This window comes from Equus caballus, chromosome 7, assembly GCF_041296265.1.
Source record: "Equus caballus isolate H_3958 breed thoroughbred chromosome 7, TB-T2T, whole genome shotgun sequence".
Classification (NCBI taxonomy): domain Eukaryota; kingdom Metazoa; phylum Chordata; class Mammalia; order Perissodactyla; family Equidae; genus Equus; species Equus caballus.
The window spans coordinates 2,459,191-2,486,125 of record NC_091690.1 but is presented as its reverse complement, the minus strand read 5'-3'; the positions used below and the strand labels follow the sequence as shown (position 1 = coordinate 2,486,125).

At 67.8% G+C, this 26,935-nt stretch overlaps 1 protein-coding gene across 8 annotated transcripts in view; it reads left to right on the top strand.

The window, feature by feature from the left end:
• The first annotated feature begins 673 nt into the window (after positions 1 to 673).
• NFIC (nuclear factor I C) overlaps positions 674 to 26,935 on the top strand; it is a 54,226-nt gene continuing 27,964 nt past the window's right edge. For 2 of the 8 annotated variants that reach the window (XM_070272472.1, XM_070272469.1), the window contains exons 1-2: positions 12,586 to 13,358; positions 14,562 to 15,093. In XM_070272472.1, coding sequence (XP_070128573.1) covers positions 14,676 to 15,093 — 418 coding nt within the window. In that variant the 5' untranslated portion in view covers positions 12,586 to 13,358; positions 14,562 to 14,675. Of the gene's footprint in view, positions 843 to 6,386; positions 6,732 to 12,585; positions 13,359 to 14,561; positions 15,094 to 26,935 lie in introns of those variants that run through there. The other 6 variants (XM_070272470.1, XM_070272471.1, XM_023646394.2 and 3 more) reach the window with 6 other exon arrangements.

Sequence of the window (26,935 nt, the reverse complement as noted above, 5' to 3'; positions counted from 1 at the left end):
TGGCTCCGTCCCAGGGCTGGAGTGTGTGTCTACGATTGGCAGTCTGTCTGAGCGCCTGGGTGACACCCCGCAGGCTGCGAGTCTGTGTATGTGACAGCGCGCAGGCCGTGGGTGTCTGGGTGACACCCCGCAGGCTGCGAGCATGTGGGTGCCCGTGTGTGTCTGTCTGGGTGACACCCGCAGGCCGCGAGTGTGAGTGTGTGTTTGTGGCATCCTGCAGGAGGTGTGTGTCCGAGACTCCCCCAGCGGCTGCGAGCGTGGGTCCCCGCGTGTGTGGCTGCCACCCGCAGGCCGCGTGTGTCGGTGACACGCTGCAGGCGCCGCCGGGGTGGGTCCGCGCGCGGCGGGGTGCGTGGCGTGTCCGTGCCGGAGTCGAGGAGGCCCCGGGCGAGTGTCCCCGAGCCGTCTGCGCGCGCGTGTGTGTGTGTGAGTGTGTGTGTGTGTGTGTGTGAGCGCGCGCGCGCCGCGGCGAAGGTGGATCCGCTCCCTCCGCAGCCAGCCCGCCCCGGGCCCCGCGACCCGCCGCCGCCACCGCCACCCGCCCGGCCTCCCCTCGCGCGGGCCGGGCCGGGGATGGAGCCGCTGCCGGAGCCGCCGCAGCGCGGGCCGGGGCGCGGAGCGGCCTGAGGCGCGGGCGGCGCGCGGGCCCGGGGGGAGGCGGGCCGAGGGGAGGGTCCTGCGGGCCGGGGGGGCGGGCGCGGCGCGCCCCCTCCCTCGCGCGCTCGCTCCCTCCCCCGCGCGCCCTCCCTCGCCGCCTCCTCCCGCCGCCTCCGGCCCCCCCTCGCCGGGGACCGAGCGCGCTCGCTCCGGCGCCGGCCTCGCCTCCTCGCAGCAGCGCCATGGTACGTCGCCGCCCCCACTTTCGTTTTCGCCCGGGGAGTTTTTGGGGTGGTGCGTGGGCTCCGGGCGAAAGTTGCACGGTCTGGGGGGGCAGGGGGCGGGGGCCGTCCGAGGGAGGGGCCCGAGGCGGGGACCCCACCGCCCGCCCGCCTGCCCGCTGCCGCTGCCGCCGCCGCCGCCGCCGCCGCCGCCGCGGGACCCCCGCCCGCCGATCCTCCCCCCTCCGCGGCTGGGGGCGGAGCTGGCGCGCGGGGCGCGGCGGGGGACCCCGAGTGGGGGGCCCCTCGCGGGCGCCGCGGAGTTGGCGGGGAGGGCGGGGCTCCCGGGAGAGGGTCCCCCCACCCGAGGCCGGGCCCCCGCCCCCTCCCTGGCCGGGCCCGGAGGCGGGAGGGCGCGGCCCGGGGCGCACGACCCCCGAGCGCGCGGGCCGCGGGGGCGCCGGGGCCGGGGCGGGGGCGCGGCGGGCCGTGCGGGGCGGGGGCGCGGCGGGCTCGCGGGGTCCCCGGGCCGGGCGAGCGCGGCGCGCCAGCTAGCGGAAAATGGCCGCTGCGGAGAGGGGCGGAGAGCGCGCAGCGGCCCCGCCGGGCGCCTTGAACTTGGAGCCGGCGGGCGGCCGCGCTCGGCGCCGCGCAGGGGCAGCCCCCTGGCTGCCGTCGCCCCGCCCCCCGGGCCGACCCCGACCCCGCCGCGGCGCACGGGGACCCTGCCCCCCGAGGGTGTCCCCAGGGCGCGCCCAGGCCCCGAGCGTCCGTGGCTGCACTTGAGGGTTCCGTGTCCGGTGCGCGGGCGGCGGTGGCGTCCGCGCTGGAGGGCTGCGTTTGGGGGCTCCCGTGCTCCCCAAACGGGTCAGCGGGAGAATCCGGGGGTGCATTCGCGCGTCTCTGTGCCCGGGGGTCCCGTCCCCGGCCGGGGGTCCGGGGGTCCCGAGGCGTCGCGCGTCCTCTGCTTTATGTGTGTGTGTGTGTCTGCGCATCCACGTGGCTGTGTGTGTTGTGTTGCGTGTGGGTCAGAGCATTGTGCGGCTGTGGGACAGCGTGTGCGTGTGTGTCTTTGGGTAACTGGGCGACTGTGCCATGTGTCCCCGTGGGGCGGTGTTGTGAAGCTGTGTGGCTGGGTCGTGCATCCCCCAAGGGGCCGCGATGTCCCTGGGTGACCATGGGGTGTCCCTGTGTGAGTGTGTGGCGGTTAGGGGGTTGCCGGTGAGCGGGGAACTGTGCCCTGTGGCTGCGTCCCTGGGGACAGTTGGGTGTCGCTGTGACTGGCGCTGAGTGACTATTCCTGGGGATGGGTCTACACCCTCTCCCCTCTCGCGCACCCCCCCCATTCCTTTTTTCCTGTAATCGGGGCCGCTGGGGTGGGGGGGGACGTCTGGTGCTTCCTCGACCTTGCCAAAACTCTCTCTCCTCGTCGCACCCCCGCCCCGTCCCCTCCACTTTCCGCTGCCTCGGAGTCCCCCATCCGCGGGCCCCAGGTGGTCCCGGCTTGAGGTTCGGGCGCGAGGTGGCGCCGGGACGCGATCGCTCGGTGGCGGCGACGTCTCCCGCCAGGGGCTGCGCGTGCGCGGGGACCTGCCCCGGAGGGAGGCGGGGCGGCGGGGGGTCCCCCCACTCCGCCGCAGAGGAGGTCCCGAGGGATGGGCAGTTAGAGAAGCGCGGGAGCTAGGTCGGGCCCAGGGGGGTGGCCCAGGGGACCCCCTCGCCCTCTTTGCTGGGAGCCGCCCCCAAGTCCTGCCTCCGAGCGCGGCCAGATGGGGTGGGCGCGCAGTGCTGTGTGCGCCCGTCCTGGGCACGACCCCCGCCCCAGGGCCTTTGCATAATTTTCTGAATTTCAAAGCCCCAAGACCAGGCCCGAGTTTCTGCTTTTTGCTTGAAACCTGTGTCCCATTTTGGGGGGGGCTGTTTGTGAAGAGGAGGAAAGGGGACCCACATCCACACGGTGAGACGCGCACACAGCCCTCAGAGTCACTGCGCTGGACCCGCCCAGGCCCCTCCATCCCTGAGGTCGGACACCTGGCCTGCCCTACACAGCGCTCCCCTCTATTCTACCATCCCACTTGTCGCCTGGCGCACGGTGGGATGCACTGTGTGCACAAATTCACAAGCACACCCCCGTGACATACCCTCACTGCACACAAATGTACGTAACTCCATGCACACACAACCCCACGCAGGCACAGATACACAGACACACTCACAGAGGGACACCTGCATTTGTGGGATGGGGAGGGGACAGCCCCCTCGCTCTCCGCCACCTCTGTGTCCCTGCAGGGCCGGGATAGCAGAGACCCCAGCTGTGGGGGGAGCTGGCGGGGACGGCCATGGGGGAGGAGCAGGGATGTGGTGTGTCACATGTTACTGTGCGTGTGTGTGCCTGTGTGTGTCGTTGCATTTGGGTGTGAGTGTGTGATCGTGGACGAGTGTCCGTGTGTTGCGTTTGGGTTGTGTGTGCACTTGTGTGGGTCTGCGTGTCTCTGTGTCCGTCTGCATGAGTGTGTGTGCGCGTGTGTCAGGTGGGGTCTCTGTGTGTGACAGTGTGTCTGTGGGGTGTGTTGTGTGTGTGTGTCTCTGCCAGCACCAGTGTCACATGCCACCTCTCCTTCTCAAGACCAAGGACCTTGACATCCCCTTCAGAACCTCAGTTTCTCTTCTGTAAAATGGGGACACACAGGACCGCGCGCCAGGCGGAGCAGGGTGGCACTGTCACGCCGTGCACTCGCAGACCTGGCCCTGGCTGTGTCCTCTGTCCTCAGGGTGTGGCAGCTGTGGAGTCACCACGCGGGCTCCTACCATCCGTGACTGAGCTGCTGTGTGAATTCCACTCACTTTTGAAAAATTTACTTTTTACTTACACAAGCCTTTCATAAGCACCTAAAGAGGAGGAAAAAATGTCCAGAGTAAAAATTGAGCCTTCTTCTCATGCCCACCTGGGGGGACCCCACTGTTTGCATCCAGCTTTGCCTCAGCAACTGCACGTGGAACAGACACACCTTCTCATAAAGCACCATGTCTATTCTTTAAAAAAAAAAATCCCAAATGAGACCTTGAATTTAGTTCCTGGGTCGCTGAGGGTGGGTCTGCCCCCGGGGACACTGGATGATGTCTGGGGACATTTGCGGTTGTCACAACTCGAGGCTGCTCCTGGCATGGCGTGGGAGGGAGAGAGACCCTGGCCTGCAGCTCGCGTGTCTCGTGGAGACATCTGCAGCGGGGCCCCCTGTGCTTTTTCCGGGCTGTGTAATATTCCAGCTGGCACCCGCATCTGTGTTGCTGAACTGGCCCTGCAGTGTAGACACGGGGGCCGGCTCCAAGTGGTTGGCGTTAGTATGACAGGGTGCATCTGTATCGGGGACACTTACAGAGAAATCGGAGTGAGTTGTGGGGAGAGTGCATTTTTATTTTTTATCCAATGAGCCGAATGGTGCTCCGGAGCCAGGAGCTAAATCGTGTGCCGCTCTTCTGGGTCCTTCAACACGCAGGTCCAAACCCCCCAGGTGCTTGAGGAGGAAACCGCTAGGCGCAGGGCGCTGCCCTGGCCTCCCCGGGCATTGGCTGGTTTGCCCACAGCCACTCACGGGGGAGGAACCATCATGGCCTCATTTCGCAGACGGGTAAACTGAGGCACAGGGAGGCTGAGCTGCTAACTGGAGGGGACCCAGGCTGCAACCCGCTGGCCAGCTGTGGACCTACTCTGTGCACCGCAGGGGCCCCTCCTGCTCGAACTGGAATATATAGATAACAGTTCCTTACCGGTTGTGAACCGGCAGAAGGTTCTAGCAGCCGCCACCACTGATATGTTAACACGGTCTGCACACACGTAACCGCGGGCACCCTCATCTCCCCGATCTCCGAGGCGCAGCCTCCTGTGGCCATTTTACAGATGGGGAAACTGAGGTCCCGAGAGGGGCAGTCTGCGCTCGCCAAACCTCACCTTCGTGAGGACCCTAACCTGCCCTGTGATGGTCGCAGGCGGGCTGGGCCGGGGGTGGGGGGCAGTCCGGGGGGAACGCGCTGAAGTCCATTTTAATTTTAATGTCTGTGAGTTTGGGAGTCTGCCCCCTATGCGGCATGGCATTTTTGAATAATAAATCCTGGCTTTCAGTGGCTGGATGTTGGCATTTGGGTTCCTGTGCGTCCCCTGCTGTCCCGTGCCCCCGGTCGCTGTCCGCTCACGATGTTTGAGTAAGCGCTACCCGCGTGGTGGGGAGCCGGCAGGCCCAGGGAAAAGCTGCTCCCTGCCAGGTCAGCCCGGGGACCCTGGTGAGTGGCTTCCCGGCCTCTGAGCCTCAGTTTCCTCCCCTGTAACACGGGGGACTAGGTGGCATCTTCCGGTGCCCCTGGACATGGGGCAGCGGCCCCAAGGTGGCGAGAGGGTATCCTTTGGCCTCACGATGCTCCGAAAGACGAGGCAAAATGGCCAGCTTTCTAAGAATGTCTCTGTGCTCCCCGGACAGGAGGTCAAGGCTCTGCTCAGTGTCCTTGTCATCGGGGTTGCCGACCAGCCCCACGGGGCGGGCGCTGTTAGCCCACTGTACGGGGAGGACGCAGAGGGAGGCCCAGAGACGACGGGCCACGTCGCCGCAGCCTGGGAGGTGGGAGTGAGAGCTGCTGGGAGGATCGGGGAGGGAGCCGGGGGCGAGCTGAGGTCACGGTCATCTGGCGCCCTTGGGGCCGACGGGGGCGGGGAGGGCAGGTCTGTGCCTAGCCATTCTAGAGAGTGAATAAGGGACCTTTAGGAATGTGGGCCGTGGGGCCAGGTGGCCGGGCTCCAAGCCACTCACGGTGCCTCAGTTTCCAAATCTGTGAAATGGACACACCGATGGGGTCAGTGGGGTTTACGAGACACCCCGGAAGGGGCTGCACGGGTTTATCTGGGCAGCCTGAGTTCCCCCTCGATTGTCCCCCTCCTGGGGTGCTGGGGCCATATATGGGGGAGGCCAGAGCGGCCCCCCAGGTCCACTTTGGTGCTGGCAGAGGAGAGAGCAGACTCCTGGGGGCTCCCGGGGTGGCTGGGGCCCTTCTGGCCAAGGAGGGGCGGTGGAGGCCAAGCCCCTCTGAGCCGGGAACTGCAGTCCTTGTTCGGGGGAGCAGGGGGCGGGGGTGCCGTGGGACCCCTCTCCTGCGGGGCACCTGGGGTCGTACATCTTTAAGGGGAAAGACACGCTCTCTCCGGCCTCTGCACACGTCACTTCTTCATTCCCCCCCCAACTTGGCCCGAATCTCCAACTTCCCCGCCAGCTCAGGGCCGGTGGTGGGAGGGAGGAGGGTCTTAAAAATCCACCTCCGGGGGGGCCCCCAAATGTCCAGCAGCCACCCACCCCCTAGCCCTCCGCGCTGACCCCGGGCGGGCCTGGGGGACCCGCTGCGGGTGGGGCGAGCGCGCCCCTGGGGGGGTCCCCAGTGGGGACCCTGGCGCCTGGAGATCCGTGATCCCCAGTGATGGGGGTTCATGATCGTTGGGGGGGGGGGGTGGGCGGGGGAAGAAGCGGCTTTCCTTCCCGGCTCGCGCTCTTTTTTCCCTCGTTTCTTTGAAAGTTGGATGTTGAGAAGTGGGAGGGGAGAGCCACTGGGGGGGGGGAGGGAGGCGGCCAGGAGGAGGAGAGACAGAGACGCGGCGAGAGACAGAGACGGAGGAGGAGGGGGGGGGGACGGGAAAGGAAGAGAGAGAGAGAGAGAGAGAGAGAGACGGAGGGAGGGAGGGAGGGAGGGAGGGAGGGAGGAGGGAGGAGGGAGACCGAGGGAGGAGGCGGCGAGGAGCGCGCCGGCCGCGGCCGCGGGGGGGGGGGGGGGGTTTGGAAAAATGACTCAGTAAGTTCAGCGCGCCCGCTCCGGCCGGCCCTGCGCCTCCCGCCGCGCCCGCCCGGGATGTATTCGTCCCCGCTCTGCCTGACCCAGGTACGCCCCCCGCCCGCGCCCCCCGCGCCCCGGGCCCGCGCCCCCCGCAGCCCGGCCCCGGAGTCGGGCAGCCCCGGGGAGGCGGGACGGAAAAGGCGCGCGTCCCTCCCGCCGCCCCGGCCCGCCAGGATGCCCCTGCCACCCCGGCCAGGGCGCGCGGGGGGCTGGGCTGGGCTGGCCCGGGACCCCCCTCCCCACCGCTCTGGACCCTCTCGCCCGGGATTCCCGCCCCCAGGCCCTTCCCCTCTCCCGGACATAGGGGCTGGGGGGTGAGCGGGAGGTGGGCAGGCTCGCCCTCTCCCCACGCAGGACGCGCTCCCACACCCCACCCGGGAAGGGCTGGGGGCGCCCCCGAGGCAGGGCTCCGCGCGAGCCCCCCGTTTGGAGCGCGCCTGCGTCCCAGAGCAATCGAGGAGGGGATCCTGGGCCCCGCGACCCTCTGGAGGTGAGGACGCCTCGGATGCGTTCCTGGAGCCCCCCCTCCCCCAAGGGGGTGCCCCGCCGCCCCATCCGGGGCCGCCTTTCCCCCCACGATTGGCCCACGTGTGCGTGGAGGGGGAGGGGGCGCGCGAAGTTGGAGGCGCCCGCCGTGGGGGGAGGGGGGGCCCGGCCGTCCCGCTCGGTCTCCCGCCCCCCCACCCCCCGCGGCCCCCCGCCCGGCCCGATCTTTCCGCCGCATCGATTCGGGGGCCCTGGAGCCGCCGGAGGAGCCGGAGGGAGGCGGGCGCTCCGGGGTCTGCGGGCACTGCGGCGCTGCGGCGCCCTCGCCAGCCCGGCACCTGCCCCTGCCCCCTCCCGCCGCCTCTCACCCCTGGCCGCGCTCCCGGGCTCCCTTGTGCAAGGCCCAGGGGCTGTGCGGGGAGGGGCGGCCGCCACTGCCCCAGGGCGCACCCTCCCGGGGACCCCGGCCCTCCCCCAGCTCCCGCCAGGCGCCCCCCCTCCCCAGGTCTGCCGGTTCTACTTTCCAGCTCCGCCCTTCACCCCCTGCCCTGCTGTGTGTCTTTAGGTCAATGAGGCTCCAGCCTCAGTTTCCCCGGAGGTGACATGGGGCTAAGGCAGCCTCTGGAGAGAGGCGCGGAGTGGCCTCCAGACTGCAAAAGGCAGCGCATGTGGGCGGTGGGCGCCTGGCGTCCTGAGGAGCACCGTATGGGGAGCACGTGGGGGCCCAGCTTGGGCCGCAGGGACCACCGCTGTCTACCGGGGATCCCCCCCATTCACAATCTGCGGACCCCGTCATTCGCGGTGGGACCTTGCTCCCTGGCCCCCTCCGGCCGCCGCTCGGGAGTTCCTGGCTCCCAGCGCGGCTGGTGCTCAGGGGGTCTCGGCTTGTCCTACCCATGATCCCCTGGGTGACCTTGGACAAGTCCGTGCCTCCCTCCAGCCCAACGCGGCCCCTTCGGAGCGACTTTGGGGGTCCCCCCCAGCAGTCCTTCTGCCGGCCCACCTCTGCCCCCCGGGCTGCCCGGAGCTCCCCAGCACAGGCAGCCCTCTGCCCGGGCTTTTCAGGTGACCTTGGGCCTGGCGGTCTCGGGGCTGGGGGTGCCCCCGCCCCCCGTGCCCTTCCCGCGCTCCGGGCACGCGGGGGGGAGCCCAGGGCGGCTATTCCAGGCGCGGGGCTGGAAGGCCGCCTTTTGTCACCGCGCCCTGGAATTCCCCGGCAGGACTCCTCGGGCCGCAGGCCTCCGTCCCGGTGCCCAGAGCGGGTGGCAGGGAGAACCAGAGCCTGGCGTCCCCCAGCAGAGCCGGGTCCCCCAGGGCGGCCCTCGGCGGAACCGAACCATCCCAACTAGGAGGTTGCAAGAGACAGGGAGATGGGGGCCAGCGAGGGACCCCGAGGCTCCAGGCCAGGGTTCACCCCTCCTGTGCTTACTCTCCCATGGGCCCCCCCAACGGGGAGGGGACCTCCTCTCGGGCTGCCCGCAGCCTCAGTGTGACCTGCAGCTCCTTATGGGTCTGGTGTCCCCCTGGGGGACGGGGCAGGACCCCCACTCCTGGCTGTCTGGCTCAGTGTCCCTCATCAGGGCCCCACCCCATTTCTGTCTGGCTGTCTTCTCCCCTTCTGCCTGTCTCTCTGTCTCTGTGGCCGTCTCTCTCCATCTCTCTGTCGCCGTGTCTCTCTCCTTCCCCCTCCCGGGTCCCTCCCGGGTCTCTGGGCCTCCGTCTCCCCCCTTTGCCCCACCAATCCTACAACCTGGACCCATCCTAAAATAGCTCCCTTTTAGCTGATCCGACCCGGATCCTTCTCCGAGCCAGCCAGAGGGGGAGGGGACGGCTCGCTCGGTGCCAGCCCGCCCCGTGCCCCCCGGCCCTGCCCACCGAGGGGGGTGGCGGCCGCCCTGGAGGATGCTGGGAGCCCGGTCCCTGGGTCGCTGGTGACTCAAGCTCTTTTCACTCTTACTCTTAAGAGGAACTGTGTGGAGCAGCCGTTACTTCCATAAATCCTGCCGGCGGGAAGGCCGCCTCCTCCCGCCCGCCCGCCCTGGCCGCCCTCCCTCCCGGCTCCCGCCCGCCGCCGCCACGTTACTTATTCCGGGTTTGGGGCCAAATCCCTCTTGGCCCGGGCGCCCAGGATTCCCCGGGCCCGCAGGCTGGGCCTGGCCCAGGGCGCCTCCCTCCTTCATTCATTCTTCCTTCATTCCTTCCCTCGTCTCTCTCCAGGCCGCCACTCCTTACCGCCCTTTCTCCTGGGGGGAAGGGGGACCGAGGCTGGGAGAGGGCCCTGGCCTCACTCCGCGCCTCCGATGGGGCCAGGCGAGGGGGCAGCAGAAGGTGGCGAGGTCTCGGCCTGGGGTGTGGGGCTCTGTCGGGGTCGGGGGTCCCCCAGCACCTCAGAGCTGGAAGAGGAGAGGCCGAGACCAGAGAGGGCCAGGGCCTGCCCAGGGCGGCACAGCATGGCGAGCGGGCCTGGGTGTGGGGCCACTTTCCCCTGGCTGTTTGGCCTGGCCTGGGCAGGTGGGTGCTCCCCGTGTGCCCCCCGCCGCCTGTGGCCTCCTGGGCTCGGAGTCCCTCCTGTAAAAGGCACAGCCTCGCTGTGTGTCTCTGTCTCTGTGTCTCTGTCTGTATGTCTCTGTGTCTCTGCCCCTCCCTTCTCTGCGGTGGAGGTGCCCCAGCGCCAGGGCCGGCGCCTTGTAAATCACGACGGAGCTGGGATTCTGGCCGAGTCAGCGTTCTCTCCCTCCCTCTCTCTCTCTCTCCCTCCGTCTCTCTCTGCTGACACAGGCCCGCCGCCTCAGCTGCGCCCTGCTGGGGACCCCACCGAGGCAGATCCTGGGAACCCTGGGCTCCTCGCGCTGCCCGAGGAGTCAGGGAGGCGGGGGGGGGGCGGGGGGGGGGCCTGGCGCACAGTAGGCGCTCATAAATGGCGGCTGCAGGAAGGAGGGGAGGGTTGGTTCTGGCAGCCGAGAGAAGGGACCGGAGTCTCTCGGAGCCTCAGTCTTTCCCAGCGTAAAGTGGGGAACGTACCGGCGCCTTCCTGGGACGCTTCGCCCCGCCCCCCCCCCCCCCCCCCCCCCCCCGAGCACGGGGCCTGGTATACAGTAGGTGCCAAATAAGTGCAGCTGCTGTTATGGTTGTTGCTAAACTAATAATTGGGTGAAACATCCACAGGCGTCTTTCAACTGGCCCTCCCTCCGTCCTGTCACTGTTTGCTGTTTGCATAAGCCAGGCCCTCACCCAGGTGACGGGGACAGTGGTGACCCCACAAAAGCTGGCGCCCTGACCCCCAAGGGTCTTGCTGTCGGCCGTTGCTCCTGGCTGCGGCTTCGGCTATGACAAGCCCCCGAGCTGAGGAGGGGGTGGCAGGTGGCCCGGGACTGAGCGGGGGGCTCCGGAGAGAGTGTGAGGGTGCAGGGGGCCCGGCGAGGGGACCGAGGAGGCAGGAGGCCGCGGTCACAGGGCCCAGCTCGGCTGCACGACTCTGGGCCTCAGTTTCTCCCTCCAGACAGTGGGTGCGACATTGGTTCCCATTTTGTGGAGTCTACAGCTCAGCCAATGCTCGGCCTGTGAGAGGCCCGGCCGCGCTGCCCGTCTCTCTCCACACCCAGGCCCTCTGCCTCGGCCGCCATCAGCCCCGGGGACATCCAGCCACAGAGGGGGTCCAGGGTGCAGACTCGAGGAGTTCCCTCTCTTTGGACTCTGTTTACCCAGATTCCTCCCTGCAGCCTACAAGGCCCCGCACGACCTGCCTCGACCCCGACCTGCCCTCCCTCCTCCCCCTCTCCCCCTCAATCCCTCTGCTGCAGCCTCAAGGGCCTCCTCACTGTTCCTCCTACAACATCCAGTCCTGCCCCAGGGCCTTTGCACTTGCTGTTTTCGCCACCTGGAAAGTTCCAGCCCTGAACTGCCATCTTTCAGGACTTTGTGCAAGTGTCCTCCCTCCCCTACAGAAGACCCTTCCTGATCACCCCCAGCTGTAGACAGCCCCCCCTCAGACGCCTTTAAATTCCCTGGAGCACTTTGTTTGACCTGACGTTTTATTGCATATTTGTTGGCTCATTTAACATCCATCCCTCCTCCAGAGCAGGATCCGGGGGAGGGCCCCCAGCACCTTGCTTGGGGCTAGCACACAGTAGGCGCTCAGTAGATGTTTGCTGAACGACTGAATGACTCTCTCCTTTGAAGGGTTAGGTAGGAGCCATTCGTAAATTCTGGCGCTCTGAGCTTGGGGGTGGGAGTTCCCCTAGGTTAGGGGCCTCGGTGCTGGATGGTCCTGGGTTCGAATATGAGCTCTGCCTTCTGGCAGCCATGTGACTGTGGGCGAGTCCCTTAATCTGGAGGAAAGGACATTGGAACCGGGGCTTTGAAGGATGCGTAGGAGTTCGGGACAAGCACTTAGGAAGTGGTTAAGATAGATTCTCAGTAATGTGTGTGGAATCATTGACTGAAGGAAGGACAGAGGACCCTTTCTGGAAAGCGTCCGGTTTGGTGTTTCCTGTCCTGAACTGTCAGGGTGGGGGGCCTCGGGGAGGCCCAGAGAGGGACACAGTTGTCCACTGCAGGGGGCCCAGCAGGGGCGTGGGCCTCAGGCTTTACCTCCCAGCTAAGGCTGCCCTCTGTGGCCTGAGAGTTGCAGTGGGCCGAGTTCCTGGGAAACCGGGGTTTCCGGGAAAGGCCTGGCCTTGTTCCCCCTCCCTTGACCTTGCCTCTCTGGTTGCCAGGGCAACAGACAAGCCCTCCCCACCCCCTCGGGCTGTACAGAATGAGAAACTGAGGCCCAGAGAGGAGCAGTGATTGGTTCCTGGGTCGTACAGAAGGAGAAAACGGAGGCCACTGTCACCTGGTCTTACCCGCAGGATCTGCCTGGCAGCATGTGTCATGGCCCTGGCTTGGGATTGGGGACGGGGAGTGACAGAGCTGGCCTCAGAGACACCCCCCCCACCTTGTGTGGCCCAGGCCAGGGCTGCGGGAACCCTGAGCAGAGCAGGAAAGGCTGCCCGAAGGAAGGAGCACTGGAGATGGGGCTTTGAGGGATGTGTAGGAGTTCGAGAGGATTCTCAGCATCTGCCTGGCCTTTGCCGGCTCCTTTCTCCTGGTCAGCCATGGGGGAGGAGGGCACCTTGGTTGTCGCAGGTCCCATGGGACAAAGAGTGACAGGCCTGCCTGTCACCTGGGCTGACCTGAAGGGGAGGACGAGGAGGATGGGGCAACAGGTCCCTGACCCAGTTGCAGACTGTTTGTCCTCCTTCCTTTGGCACCAGCTGGGGTCACTGGTGACGTGGGCTCCCGCCCCTGCCCGCCTCCCGGGCACCTCTTCCCAGAGCGGGGGTGGGGGCTCCCCGAGGGGAGGGGTCCCGGAGAGGACTCTGGGAAGGCCCGCCCCCTGGCTCACACCCCAGCTGCCCCTCATCACGGCCCCAGTGAGTGCCAGACCTTGGGTGGCAGCCACGGCCCAACGTCAACACCGTTGCTCTGGCCTCCTGCCACCGTGGCGTCCCCCCGGGGAGCAGGGGGCAGCGACCTGTGTCTCCATCGATTCCGTCCCCCCCGGCTCCTCCAGCCACATGGCCTGGCCCTGGGCTCTGCTGCCCGGCTGTGCGACCCTGGGCCAGTCGCTGCCCGTCTCTGAGGCTCAGACGTGGGAAAGGCACATCCGAGGGGGCCCGGGACTGGGGCCTGGGGTGGCCGCCTCCATTGTCCCTCGGCCTCAGTGGAAAAGGGCCTGAGGTCCAGCTGTTCCGGTGACTCACGCTTCGGGGGACACTGGCGTGGGGAGCAGGGCTGGCACCAGCCGAGCTCGTGCCCCCAGCCCGGCCGGGGCAGGAGGCTGTTTTCCAAGGCTCGGTCGTGGGTGAAGTCCGGGGTCGTCCCTCTGCTCCCCGTGCACCCCAAGGCCAGAGGTGGCCCAGGGAGCCGGGGCACAGAGCAGGGAGGCACCCCGGGCCCGCAGGGGGGACCGGCCCGGCCACCTCCATCTAGAAAGAGCCGACAGCCCCAAGCCGCGGGGTCCCTCCCAGGAGAGAAAAGGGCCCGATGGCCGTGGCGGGCTGGGGTGCTGGGGGCTGAGCCTCACCCGGGCCCCCTGAGACCCCGCAGGACCTGGGCCAGGTCCCCGCCCCTCCGTAAGCCTCAGTTTCCCCATCATGCAAAGAGTAGCAGAACCTGGGGTACTGCCTGCCCCCCCGGAAGACGGTAAGCGAACGAAGTAATCGTCGCAACAACCCCGATGTCAGGAATCGTAAAACGAGCCCAGGGCAGCCTTGTGAGAGCTGGGCGCGTTGCGGGGTTCACGTGCCAGGAAGAGCTGTCCCCACCCGGTTCAGAGACCCAGGGCTTTTCCTCTCGGTGGTCCTTCCTCCTGGGACTTCTTGCCCGTGAGGCTGAGACCCCAGGTCCCTGAGCTTCTGCTGCCTCAGTTTCCCTTGCTGACAAGTGGGGAGAAGGGGACAGCTTTTGCACGCCCGTCGGAGGGGACGAGGCATGGCCGGGGCTGCGACTGTTTTCACGGCACATGCCTGTGGGTCCCAGCCCCGGCTCTGCCCCTCGGGACTGGGGCACCTCTGGGGCCTCAGTTTCCCCATCTGGGAAAGGGTGTCAGGGCCGCCCAGTGACACCAGTGAGGCAGAGGGCTGGGGTGTTGGCGTCACAGCACTGGCCAGGCCTCAGGGCCCCACCAGGTCTCGGTTTTTCCGCATGTGGAGCGGGTCTGGGGGGACGGGGCGGGCTGGACAGGCTCCGGCCCCCGTCCAGCCTCAGTTTCCTCTGCCGATGGTGGGTCCCAGAGCCGGGCCCCAAGTGCCACTCTCGGAGCACAATGTCTCCTGCCATCATTGGGCACCTGCTGTGTACTTGGTCTGCTCTAGACCTTGGAGCCCAACCTCTCGTCTAGGGGTCGCAAACCACGGCCCGGGGGGCCAGTGCCCGCGTCCGAGTTTGTGAATAAAGTTTTATTGGCGCGCGCGGTGACCGTCCTCGGCATCTCACGGATGGCGAGGTTTGCGCCCCGGGGCAGAGCCGGCTTGTGGCGGCAGAGACTAGAACATTCCGGCTGGGCGTCTCGAGCGTGCTGGTCAACTGGGGTTTCCGGACGCCAGTTCTCGCGGACGGTGGCTCCGTGCAGCCCGGCTTCCGTGATCCCCGTCTGTGCAGTGGGTCCTCAGCTTGCTCGAGGCTCCAGGACGGTGCTCCCTGAACGCGCGCCTTGGCCTGCCCCTCCCACACAGTCCGGGACTCAGTTTCCCCATCTGGGCAGCGCGATCCAGCCTGTCCCCCCCGTGTGCTTCTGCCGGGTGCCTTCCATTTTCCCGGGGAGGGCGGCGGCCCCTGGGCCTCCCCGCTTGGGGGGTGTGCCTGGGGGGTCCCCGCGCCCCCTGACCTCCGCCCTCCCGCCCGCAGGATGAGTTCCACCCGTTCATCGAGGCGCTGCTGCCTCACGTGCGCGCCTTTGCCTACACCTGGTTCAACCTGCAGGCGCGGAAGCGCAAGTACTTCAAGAAGCACGAGAAGCGCATGTCGAAGGACGAGGAGCGCGCGGTGAAGGACGAGCTGCTGGGCGAGAAGGCCGAGGTCAAGCAGAAGTGGGCGTCGCGGCTGCTGGCCAAGCTGCGCAAGGACATCCGGCCCGAGTTCCGCGAGGACTTCGTGCTGGCCATCACGGGCAAGAAGGCCCCGGGCTGCGTGCTCTCCAACCCCGACCAGAAGGGCAAGATGCGTCGCATCGACTGCCTGCGCCAGGCCGACAAGGTGTGGCGCCTGGACCTGGTCATGGTCATCCTCTTCAAGGGCATCCCGCTCGAGAGCACCGACGGCGAGCGCCTGGTGAAGGCGGCGCAGTGCGGCCACCCGGTGCTCTGCGTGCAGCCGCACCACATCGGCGTGGCCGTCAAGGAGCTCGACCTCTACCTGGCCTACTTCGTGCGCGAGCGAGGTGAGCGGGCGTGCGAGGCCGACGGGGGAGGCAGGGCCGTGAGAGGTCAGAGTGGGGAGGCAGGGCTGTGAGAGGTCACAGGGGGAGGCAGGGCCGCGAGAGGTCACAGGGGGAGGCAGGGCCGTGAGAGGTGGGGGGGGGGCGGTGGAGACAGGGCCATGAGAGATCAGAGGGGGAGGCAGGGCCGTGAGAGGTCAGAGGGGGAGGCAGGGCCGTGAGAGGTCAGAGTGGGGAGGCAGGGCCGTGAGAGGTCTGAGGGGGGTGGCCGCCCCGTTGGGTAAGGGGATCGCCAGATACGGTGGGAAGGTCCCAGGGAGGAATTGGGCCGCACTGGAGTCGCGGGGGGTGGGCGCCTGCGATGTGAAGGTCGGAGGGAAAGAGAGATGGTTCAAGGAGAGTCTGACGGGGGAGGCATGTGCATCCTGAGGGTCTGAAGGTAGAGGCAGGCCCTGGTCTTGATGTCTGACGTGGGTGGCAGGCCCTTGAGGTCTCAGGAGATGAGACCGTGTCCCAGAAGGTCTGAAGGGTGGGATACGGCCTTGTCGGGAACGGGGCGCAGGAGAGAGAGCGACGGGAGAGGGGCCATCTTAGCGCTCGGGGAAAGCCGGGAGAGTGCTGGGGTCGCTCTGGGACACTGTCGATTGACTCTCAGACCTCCAGCAGAAGCGGACGGGTCACACACTTGTGCCGTGGGTGGGAAGCTGGGGTGCTGTGTGCCTTTGGCTGGGTCACCGCTCTCTCTGGTCCTCAGCCACCCCTGCTCGCTCGGGCCCTTCCAGCTGGGTGTTTGCTGGCTGCGGGCTCGATGCCCAGGGTCGAGCCTGGTGGGGTTTGTGAGGGTGGGGAAATCGTGGCAGCTTCCTGGAGGAGGAGGCGGCCATGAGGGGCCTCCAGGCGCTCAGCGGCTGGCCGGGCAGAAAGCGTGGAGGCTCGACGTGGGGTCCAGCCTCCAGCTCAGCGGGCTGGTGGCTGAGGGCAGGGCCTGGCTGGCAGGACAGAGGGCTCTGTCGCCCGCTGCTTCCTGGCTGTGTCTGACTCGGGCCTCAGTTGCCCCCTCTGTCACGTGGAGGCCGCCAGAGTCCCCGGCTCGGTTGCGCCGCCAGGATTGGCCAGGCTCACGTGTGGGGTGTGCTGATCGCCAACCGGCCACGTGGCAGGTGTCGGCGGTGACTGTCTTCGTGGGGACCCAAGCAGATGTGGACCCTAATGAGGACACACCCCACACCCCATGAGCCCCCCAGGTGGAGCCGGGCACAGAAGAGGGCACATGCCACCCCCGGGGCTGCCTCGGTGGGTCACGTGGGCGCCCACAGGTCACAGACCCAGCCGGCTAGACCCCACGTGAACGCGCGTGGTCGCATGACCAGAGACGGAGGGAGGAGGGCTGGGGGAGGGGGGTGCCCCCAGTGGGAGACCACGGGGGACACCAGGGGTTGGCCGCCCTTTGCGGGACCTGTGAACCCGACACATCGCTGTTCTGTGCCTCAGTTTCCTTTTCTGTCTAAGGGGGTAACAGGCAGGCCGTCTCCCAGCAATGGCATGGGGATTAGATGAGGTCGGGGGCTCCTGGGGTGTGGGAGGGACATCTGGCAGAGTGTCCCCATCTTGACCTTGAGTCCTTGACCTTGACCCCATCTGCCGGCCCCTCCCCCACCGCCCCCAGTTACCAGCAAACCCCCCTGGGGGCGGGGGCGGGGCTGCGGCTCCAGCTCATTAGGATGCGAGTCAGGTCCCCTCGCTGCCACGTCCCCCTCCAGCCCCCTCGGCTGCTGCTAACATTGCGCCGCGCTTTTCTGCGGCGTCAGCGCCACCTCCGGGCTCCCCTCCCCCGTGGCCGCCTCCCCAGTCACCTCCACGTCCGGCTGCCGCGCCTCTGCCGGCGGGTCTGGGCAGCCCCCTCCCCCCCCCCCCCCCACCCGGGGCCGGGGAAGGTCAGGGCTGCGCCCTCCGGCTCCACTCGCAGCCGGCTCCGTGTCCCCAGGGGAAGCCCTGCTTAGACTGGCCCGGCTGACGCTGCCTCTGCTGGCTGTGAGTGAGGGTCGGGCGCAGAGCCGCCTGCTGCTGGGGAATCCGGGCGAGTTGCTGAACCTCTCTGTGCCTCGCTTCCTTGTCTGTAAAATGGGAGGCTCCAAAAGAGCCGCCTCGTGGGGATGTTGGGTGCTCACGGTATGCGCTCAACAAACAGCCCTCTGGGGTCGTGAAGGCACCGTTTTCTTCCTCGTGGTGGTTACCGTTTCCTCCTCTAGGCCTTTGCCCATGCTGTTCCCCCTGTCTGGAATGCTTTCCCACATGGAAAACTCCTACTTAGGCTGCAAAACCCCAACTCCTAGCTGCACTGCGTCTCTGCTGGGCATTTTTTCCTGAGGGCCAAGCGACTCTTTTCCATTGTCACAGCGGGAATCATTGTGGTCCCCATTTCACAGATGAGGAAACAGAGGCCTAGAGAGAGGGCCTGCCCCCGCCCCGAGGTCGCACAGCCCAGAGAGGGCAGAGGTGGGACAGAGCGTCGGCAGCTTCCGTCACTGACACCCCCCCAACCCCCCGCCCCGTGTCCCAGGCCCGAAGTTTGGTCTGTTCCCGGCCAGGCAGGCGTCCGTCCACTCCCTCCTCCCGCCTTGGGGTCCCTGGGCTGGAGGGGGTGACAGGAAGACGGCGAGAGACACAGAGACACAGACAGAGCCGGGGAGAGACAGTGGGACCTGGACACACGGGGGTCTTTCCCTGTCCTCGGCCGAGGCCGGCGTCCCCGTCTCTCCGGGGGCGTCAGGGGGACCCCGAGGCTGCGCCCCGCAGGGGAATTCCAGGCCTCCTCCCTCGGGGTTATTTCGGGGGACGGTCCCCTTCAGCCCTGGGGCTGCCAGCCCACTCAGAGCCCAGGGCACCTCCTGAGGCTGCAGTTGGCTCCCCGGGGGCCCATCTGGTGCCACTGTGGCCACAGAGCACATGCTCGGGGCCGGACTCAGTGTGTGCCCCGGGGGCGGCCGAGGGGGTGAAGGGGTGACATGAGTCTCACCTCGGGCCGTTCAGGGCTGCCTGCTAAGTGCGTGCACGTGGGGAGGGGCTGTGTGCAACTGAGTGGGGACAGGGAAGCCGACGGTTCACGGTTAAATTACTAAGGATGTAGCGACAGGAGGACAGAACATGGAAGGGGCGTGGAGGGGCCTGGGGGGGGCGGGCGCTCCAGACGGGGAGGGACTCCCTGAGGAGGTGGCTTTGGAGGTGAGGCCTGGAGGAGGCGAGGGAGCCCCGAGGACTGGAGTGAGAGCCCTCGGGGGCAGGGGGCACCGCCCATGCAAAGGCCCTGGGGCCAGAACGCCGGGAGCCTGGGGAGCAGGGGGCACGTGGCTCCGGGGCGAGGGCCGGCTGGGCCTTCTGGAAGGAGCCTGCAGGAACCGGGCCGGAGAGGGAAGCCGCCGGCCCAGCCAGGCCTCCCCGCCCCCTCCGGGGCCTGAGAAACCGGAGGCGCGGGCGGGCGCCGTGCCAGGGCGGGGGAGGGGTGCCAGGTCCGCGCCCGCTCCGGCAGCTGCCAGCCCGCCCGCCGCCCGCGCCGCCGGCCCAGATGGTGCCCATCTGCTGACGCGGGGGGCCGGCCTCCCGCTCCCGCCCGGGGCCGTGCCAACCGCCCGGGTGGCGCTGCGGGCAGGCCCGGCCTGGGAGCGGCAGCTGCTGCAGAGGCGGCCGGGGGCCCGGGGCGGGGCGGGAGAGACGGGGGTCCCCGGTGCCCCCGTAGGAACGAGGAGCGGGAATCAGGACAGAGACCCTGGAAACGGAGGACACGGGTGGGGCCCAACCACGTCCGCATCCCCGGGGAGGGAGGGCCTGCCACCTTCTCCTGTTTCCGATGAGCTAACAGAGGCCCAGAGAGGGTCAGCCACTTGCCTGAGGTCACACAGCTCCCAGGAGACAGAGCGGAATTCGAACCCAGGGATCTTGAGTTCCTGAGACCCCGAAGGAAAAATAACTAAGAATCGGTTTTAAGATGGTGGAACGGAGCCCACCCTCCTGGTTGTGCCGATGGCAGACGCATAGGCCCTGAAGGCAGAGGGAACAGGTGAATGGAGAGCCGTGAACCGTGGTGAAGGGCCGGCTGGGCCGAGCCTGGGGCCCGGGGTCCCCGTAAAGTGGACCCTGAGCTCAGGTGGTGGGAGGAGGGGCCTGAGGCTGGAGTGAGGGGACCCGTGTCAGCCGCTGTGCTGTCCCTCACTTGCTGTGTGACGTAGGGCAGAGCGCCGCCCTCTCTGGTCTGGGACTGTGAGGAGCCGAGGGTGGCAAGGGAGGGCCTTGCGGGCCACAGAGAGGGGCACGCTGGACCCCGAGCCACCGCCTCCGCCACCTTCATCTTCCTCCCAGCCAGGGAGACTAAGGCAGGCGGCACAGGGGGGAGGGCGTGTGTTTATCTGCCTAACGGACACCCTGTGCGTCTGTGCTCGCTCCTGGCCCGTGTGAGGTGCGCCCCTCTCTCTGAGCCTCAGTTTCCCCATCTGTACATGGCGAGACTCAGAGCCGTGTCCACCTCATTGAGGATGGGAGTCGGTGATCCCCTGAGAGCATACAGGAGGCGCTCAATTAATGCTCAGGCCCTTCCTGGCCCCCAGACCCAGGAGGCAACGGGGAGACCTCGGTGCTGCTCTGTGCCCCCAGCAAATGCGCAGGGGCCCCCGTGACGCAGGCCGGTGACCGCGGGACACCCCCCCGCCGCCCCGCTCCAGGTGTCCCGGCGGCCAGGTGGACAGCTGTCCATCATGGCGGGGAAGGTGGCTGTGGCCCGAGGGCCCGACGCCAGCGGCCGGGGTATTTATAGCGACAGCCGAGGACTCTGGGCTCGTGGTCAGTGGCCCCGAGGGACTGACAGGTGGGCGAGCCCACGAGGGGAGCCGCGTGGAGCAGGGCCGGACGGAGGTCGGGGCGCAGGCTGCAGCTCCATGTGGCCTTCGGCAGGTGAAGTCGGCGGGGCCTCAGTTTCCCTCCCCGTCAAGGAGGGCCTGGCACGGCGGGAGCGCTGCAAGGCGGCTTCTTGCCCCAGAAAGGGGCACTTAAAAATGGTTAAAATGGTCAATGTTATGTTACATATATTTTCCCACAATAAGTCGTCGTTGTTAATAATAATAAATAGTGACGTGTCCTATGCGTGTAACGAAATGACAAGTAAGTAACTCATGGAAATAACCCCAGTGACGGTGGCGTAAGGACAGGTGTTACTATCGCGGCCGTCTCCTCATCCTTGCCGTCGTTCTGGTCCCAGCTCTGCCCTCTGGCCCTCTGGGCGCCCTTGGGCAGGTTCACGCCGTCTCTGTGCTCCCGTTTCTCCAGCGCAGAGGGGGCAGGGGGCGTGCGCGGAGTGGGCCTGACATCGTGTCCACGAGAAGGGGACCTCGGAGCGCGTGGCGGGGTGCAGGGGCGCGGAGGGTCCCGGGGCGGCTGGCGAGGGAGGGCCGCCCCCCAGGAGCCCGCGGAGGCGGGTGCGCGGCCTTGCACCTGTGGCGGCCACCCCGGCGCGGTGGGGCTGCAGTTGCCGCCCTGGCCCCGCGCCCGGGGCACCGAGGGGAGGCCGAGGGCAGCTCAGGACACCTCCGGCCCCCCCCAACGCCGGCCGCCAGCTGCTAGGCCGGCCCCGTCCCTCCGGCCGCGTGTGGGCGGGAGTCACAGATGGTCAGGGCTGCCGAGCGCCCAGGGAGGGGTCGCCGGATGTCTTGTCCAGATGGGGAAACTGAGGCCCAGAGAGGCGCGGGGCATTGGCTGGGGCTGCCCAGTGAGGGCCCTTCCTCTGGCCGGTTCTGTTTCTTGACTGTCCGGAAGGTTCTAGAATTCTCCTGGCAGCCCGGTCCAGTAGCCGCAGGATCATTGAGCACTTTTCTGGTATCGACACTCAAAGGGGCCACAGCAGGGGCGTGAATTTTCACAGCTGACCGTGTTCCACCTGGACGTCCGAAAGGTGGTCCTTTTGGCCTGAAATCCACGTGGAAAAGTCACTGAGACGTTTTCATTTTTCTTCTTGGGTCCAAAGTCTTTGAAATCTGGCGTGAGCTTCGCGCTCGCGTGTCCATTCCCAGTGGCCATGTGCTCGGCACCACCCGGCTCCAGGGCCCCTGAGTTCTAGAAGATTCTGAGGCAGGAGTCACCTTGGGGCCTTTGAAGATAGAAAGACGGCGTCCCCCCCCCCCCCGCAATGTGACATCAGGGCCGGGTCACCTCTGGGGGGCCATCCCGGGTGCTGTGGGGGGCTGAGCGGCACCCACTCAATGCCAGGAGCCCCCCCAGTGTGACACCCCAGACGTCACCCAGCGTCCCCTGGGAGCAGGGCTGGTCGAGAGCCGCTGGGCTCAGGGAAGCCTTGGGACTCTCTGAAGCGGGGTGACAGCCGCCCAGGAGGTGGGTCGGGGACCCCCACATGGGCCCCCCCGCTTTAGAAGCCCCCCCAGCGCGTCTCAATGGCCCCGGAGCGGCAGGTCCCGGGGTTTCCGAGCATCCTGAGTCGTCTACACGCGGGTTTCACTTCTTGAAAGACAAGCTCCAGAATCCCGCGAGGTGGGTTCTAGAACATTCTGGGGGCAGGTTCTAGAACTCCCCGGAAGTTCAGGGTCCAGTCGAGTGAGCCTGTCCTCAGACGCCAGGGGACGGGGCAGAAGATTCTGGAAGAGAGGCCTGCGTGCGGGTTCAAGTTTCTTGGGCTCCCCCAGGCTGGTGGCGGCCCTGGGGGGAAGTAGCGGGATGTCTGCATCTGGGGGGACGTGGCCCCCACTGTGTCTCCCGGCGCGCCCAGCCCTACGCCGAGCGCGCTTAGTAGGTCCTCTGGCGAAGGTGGTGGTCGTAACCGGCGACAGTGCCACCTGGCAGGAGACGGGCTGTCCGGTGTGTTCTGGCTCTCGGGGGCGTTTATGGGAGGGGGGGTGTCAAACGCTTGGTCAAAACCAGGGGCGATGGGCGCCCGTTGCCTTCCGCCTCCATCCCACCGAGGTCGCCGTGATCACCAACTGCATTTAACAGGTGGGGAAATTGAGGCCCAGAGACGTAAAGCCGCTGGCCCAAGGTCACACAGCTAAGGGGCAGGGGCAGGATTCGAACCCGGCTCTGGGAGATGCGAGGCCCCACAGGGGTTCCCGGAGAAGGGGCTGTTTGGGGGGTGTCAGCGACCTCCCTAGATGTCCCAGGTCCCCCTCTTGGGGCCTAGAGGACTTTGGTGCTGGAGAGCGGGCACCAGGTTCAGCTGGATCAAGGAGCACTGTTGGGGGCTGCAGCCTGAGTGGGGGTGAATCAGCCTGTAACCTTTGACCTGGGGGAGCCCGGGGCGGGGGAGGGGCGGCCGAGGGTGTCCCTTCCTGTCTGTCTCTGTCTCTGTGTCTGTCTCTGTGTCTCTCCTGGTCCCCCCCTCCCGCCTGGGCCGGCTCCTCCCCACCCCCAGGCCCCCGGGGGCTGCCCGGAGGCGGCAGCGGCAGCTGAATGGGCCCCTTGTTCCCCGCCACGCCCGGCCTTGGGGTCACCCGGGGACAAGCCCTGGCTGCAAGCTGCCTTAAAGGGCCAGCGCCCAGGGAGAAGGGAGGTGAGGGGCCGCCCCCTCCCAAGCCCCAGCCCTCCCGGAAGTGGGGGGGAGGTGCCATATGCAGACCCCCCCCCACCCCTCCCACCCCCGACCCCCACGTCGTGGGCCGGGTGGCCCCCGGGGCTGGGAGGCCCGCCTGGGGGAGGAGACTGTGCGGGCACAGTAGGACCCGGCTTTAAGCCTGGACGTAACCTTCTCCTCTGTGTGCCTCGGTTTCCCCATCTGCATCTGGGGCTCCTTGTGCCCACCCCCAGGAGCCGTGGGGCAGGTGGAATAGTCTCTGGGCCAGGGTTTGGTACACAGTCGGCGCTCTTGCTGTGCCCGTGGTGCGGTCACGCAGCCCCTGCGGCCTGGGCGTTCCCTGGCTGTGCGGACGGGCCGTTTGTCACCCTTCTCTGCCTCAGTTTCCCTTCACGGAGCACGAGGCAACAGCAGCGCCTGCTGGCAGGCATTAAGCCCGGGAAGAGAATTAAAAGTGTTGGGGAGCAGGGCCCCGGGTGGCGTTTACGGCTGCATTTATTGAGCGCCAGCTGCATACCAGGACCCGCGGAGCGAGGTCCCCGATTGTAGCCCCGTTTGCCAGAGGGAGGAGCGAAGAGGGAGGCCGCCCAGCCTGCTCTGCGCCTCCGCCCTCCCCTCCGCTGGAGGCTGTGCAGCTTCAGGCTGCTCGCTCGCCCTCTCTGGGCCTCAGTTTCGCCTTCAGGGCCATGGGAGCGGCCCCCTGTCCACCTGCAGACGGGAAGCCGTCCACGTCACCCCCCTGAGGAGGGGACTCCGGGGTGGCCTGGCCCTCCCGCCCGGGCAGCCGACAGCCGGGACAGGTTGCTGCCGGGCCGACAGGCCTTATGTAAGCGGTTACGCAAGGGCGCTTACATAAGGAGGGGCGGGCCCGGCGGCGCCAGGCTCTTAAAGGGGCCCGGGGCCGGTGTCCCCTCGGGCCACGCCCCCGCGGAGGGAGCCTCGCACACCCCGACCCCCGTTCCGCGCCCCTTCATCCCCGTTATTGTTATTGCCGTCGATGTTGTTTGCCGGCCCTCTGATCTTCCCCGTGGCCGTGCGCTCTGCTTCCCACCGCCGCCGCCGGCTGGTCCCTTCTCTCTCTGGCCTCAGTTTCCCCCCCAGTACAATGCGCCTGCGTCCTGGGGCTGCTGAGGGAGAAGCGAGTGGAGACGCAGCGGGGGCTGGGAGCACGCGGGGAACACTGATTGAGCCCTTGCTGTGTGCCAGGCGCGGTTCTGGGTCCTGAGGACGTCACCGTGAGCAAGACGGGCAAAAGCCCGGGCCTCGTAGGGTGCACAGCCCGGGGGTGGCGGGGACACACGGGGAACATGCAGTCAGTGTCGCCTCGTGATAAGGGCCATCGGGAACCGAGATGGGAGCCGAGGGACGGGTTCGTCCGGGAGGCCTGGGGGGAAGGAACCAGCGTGCGCAGATCTGGGGAAGGTGCTCCAGGCAGAGGCACAGCGTGTGCAAAGGCCCTGGGGCAGGATGGGCCTGGTGTCTGGAGGAACAGCGAGGAGGAGGCCGTGTGGCTGGAGCAGAGGGAGGAGGGGGACAGAGGGAGGAGGGAGGGCGGGGAAGGGACGGGGCAGGTCGTGCGGGGTCTGGGGGGCCGCGGGGAGGACTCAGCTTCCAGTCCAGGGAGGGGAGCCTGGAGGGCTGCGGGCAGAGGTGGCGGGTCGGACTCGGGGGCTCCGGGCGCCCTCTGGCCACTTTGGGGAACAAGCGCCGTGGGGACGAGGGTGGAGCACGGGGTCGGGTGGGGGGTGACGGGCGGCCAGGCAGAGGCGGGCCCGGGGGCCGGGAGCTCAGTGGACGAGCTGAGGGGCCCCACACTTGGGTCCCATTCCCGCTCCTCAGGGCCCGTCTCGGCCCCGTGCCTCAGTTTCCCCATCTGTGCCAGGGCCGTGGTCACCCGCGCCTGCTGAGCGGCCCCTGCGCAGCGGGCACCCGGGCCGTGACGGCCACAGTGAGGCGGGAGGCTGGGGATGGCCCCTCGGGGGCAGGTGAGCGACCCTTCCTCGTTCCTGTGACCCGGGACCCCGGCCACAGGGCCTCTGCCTGCTCTGTTCCCACCCGGGCGTGACGCTGTCCCTGCCCCATGGGACAGCTGGGGAAACTGAGGCTCAGAGAGAACTTGGGGTGGCCTGGAGTCACGTGGCCGGTTAGGGGCAAGGGGAGGCCGTGAGCGGCTCGCTGCGTGGCTCTGACGCCCCAGGACCAAGGCGGCGCCCCTGGAACGGGTGGCCAGGCTCCCAGCCTCTCACTGGGCCTCAGTTTCCCAATCTGTGAAACGGGGCCAGGGGGAAGGACTGGACACGGGGAGAGGCTGCGAGGGTTTCCGCGGCCACCTGGGGTCCCACCTGGAAGCCGCCCTCCTGGGGTGGGGGCTGGACCGGCCACCACCCCCGGGGGGCTGCACCCCCATTGCGCCCCCACCCCCCCCCCCCCGCCTCTGCCAGGCCCAGAATGGTCACCCGGGCTGCTGAGTCTCCGCAGGGGCTCGAGTCCTGGCTGTGTGCTCGGTCCAGTTGCCCAACCTCCCTGGGACCTCTGTGCTTGGCAGACTCCTAGTCATACATCAAAGCCCCGGCTCCCGTGTCCCCTCCTCCAGGAAGCCCCTCCTGGACCCCCAGGCCAGGTTTCTGTCCCTTCCTTGGACTCTTCCTGCTCCAGGGCCCTCCCTCCGATATGCGGGAGCAGTTGGGGGAGTTTCTCCAAAGACGATTTCTGCTGATTCTCAAAGGCCCATGGGGACCAAGATGGGCCACCCCTGGGTGACATTCCACACTCCGCCCCGGGCCTGTGGTCAGACGTCTCTTACGTCACCATTGGTCAGGGTCCCATCCCCCTAACCCTGGTCTTTCCCTCTGAATCTCCCTGATTTTCCCAAATTTCCTCAGATTCCTTTGTCCGACCAGCATTTATTTTGCACCTGCTGTATGTCAGCCCCTGTCAGGATAATCCTGCTTATTCCAGCAATGAGCATGTATTAGGTGCCTGCTGTGTATCAGGCTCTGCTGGAGTAAGCAGACCCCCTTGTCTGAAAGCATCTATTGAGTGCCCGCTGTGTGCAAGCACTCATTGAGCACCAACTGTGTGCCAGGCTCCAGGAAGACAGGCCCCCCCGGGAAGGCAAGGGGAGGAGAAAAGTCTCTCACCGCCCAGCCCCTCGGGCTCCCGCTCTCTCCTTTCCAACCCACGTCACCACCGTGGGCCCAGGCCCAGAGAGGGGCAGGGCTGGCCTGAGGCCACACAGCACGGGCAGGACCCGGCCCTGCTCTGGAGCCCCCTCCCTGGCAGCCGCCGCTCTCTGGTCCGCACTGCGGCCACCATGGCTTCCGGGGCCTGCCCGTCCCCTCCTGCGGCCACACGTGTGCGTCCGGCCCGTGGGCACATGTGGCTCGCGGAGGTCCCCCCCCACCCCGCCCGCCGCCCGGGCCTGCCAGGGAGGCGGAGGCCTCGGCTGGCTGCCCGAGAGCCAAGAATTCCCTCCGGTGTAAACAGCGGGTTATTTTGGGTCGGGCCCGGTGGCGCTGACACGTGTGACATTGGAGGGACCAGGAGGGGCACGCGGTATTTTTAACCCCGGCGCTCGCATCCCCGGGCGGCCGAGCGCCCAGAGGGACCCGGGCCGCCTGGCACGGCCGCCACCCTGCTCGGACCCCCCCCCCACCCCGGGGAGGGGAGGGGACACGGCCGGGGTCCCCCGTGTGCGCCCCACCCGGGAGGGGACCCGTGCTAGCCCGTCCTCCCGCGCGCACAAAATGGCCGCCCGGCCAGAGAAGCATCTGGAAGCCGGGGGAGGGAGAGTTGAGAAGATGGCCGCCCGGTGGTGATGTCACAAGGTGGCGTGGCCGCCCCGGCTGGGCCGGGTCCCCGGGGTTGGGGGCCTCCAGGGGTGACGGCCGGACCCTCCACCCCGTGGGGCCCCGAGGCCGAGGCCGGGCTGGACGACGGGGACGACGGGGACAGGGGACGGCCAGCGCCGCCACCCCCGGCCCGAGGTGTCCCCGAGCGTCGGAGGGCCGGCCGCCAGGCCGCGGGGCGCGGGGGCGGTGGAAGGGGAGAGAAAGTTCTTTGAAAGTGACTCCGGCAGCTTGGCTCGGGCCCAGGCGGCAGAGGGAGAGGGAAAGTGCGGGCCAGACTCGGGCCGCGGCCGCGGGAGGGGGGACGGCGGCCGGGAGGTCACCGCGCGCTGCCCGGCGTCCCCGGGCCGGTCCCCAGAGGCCGGGGAGCGCCCTGCCCGCCAGCTCTGCCCGTTTCCTTGACGGGCCCGGGCACAGCCGGGCGGAGGCTCGGATG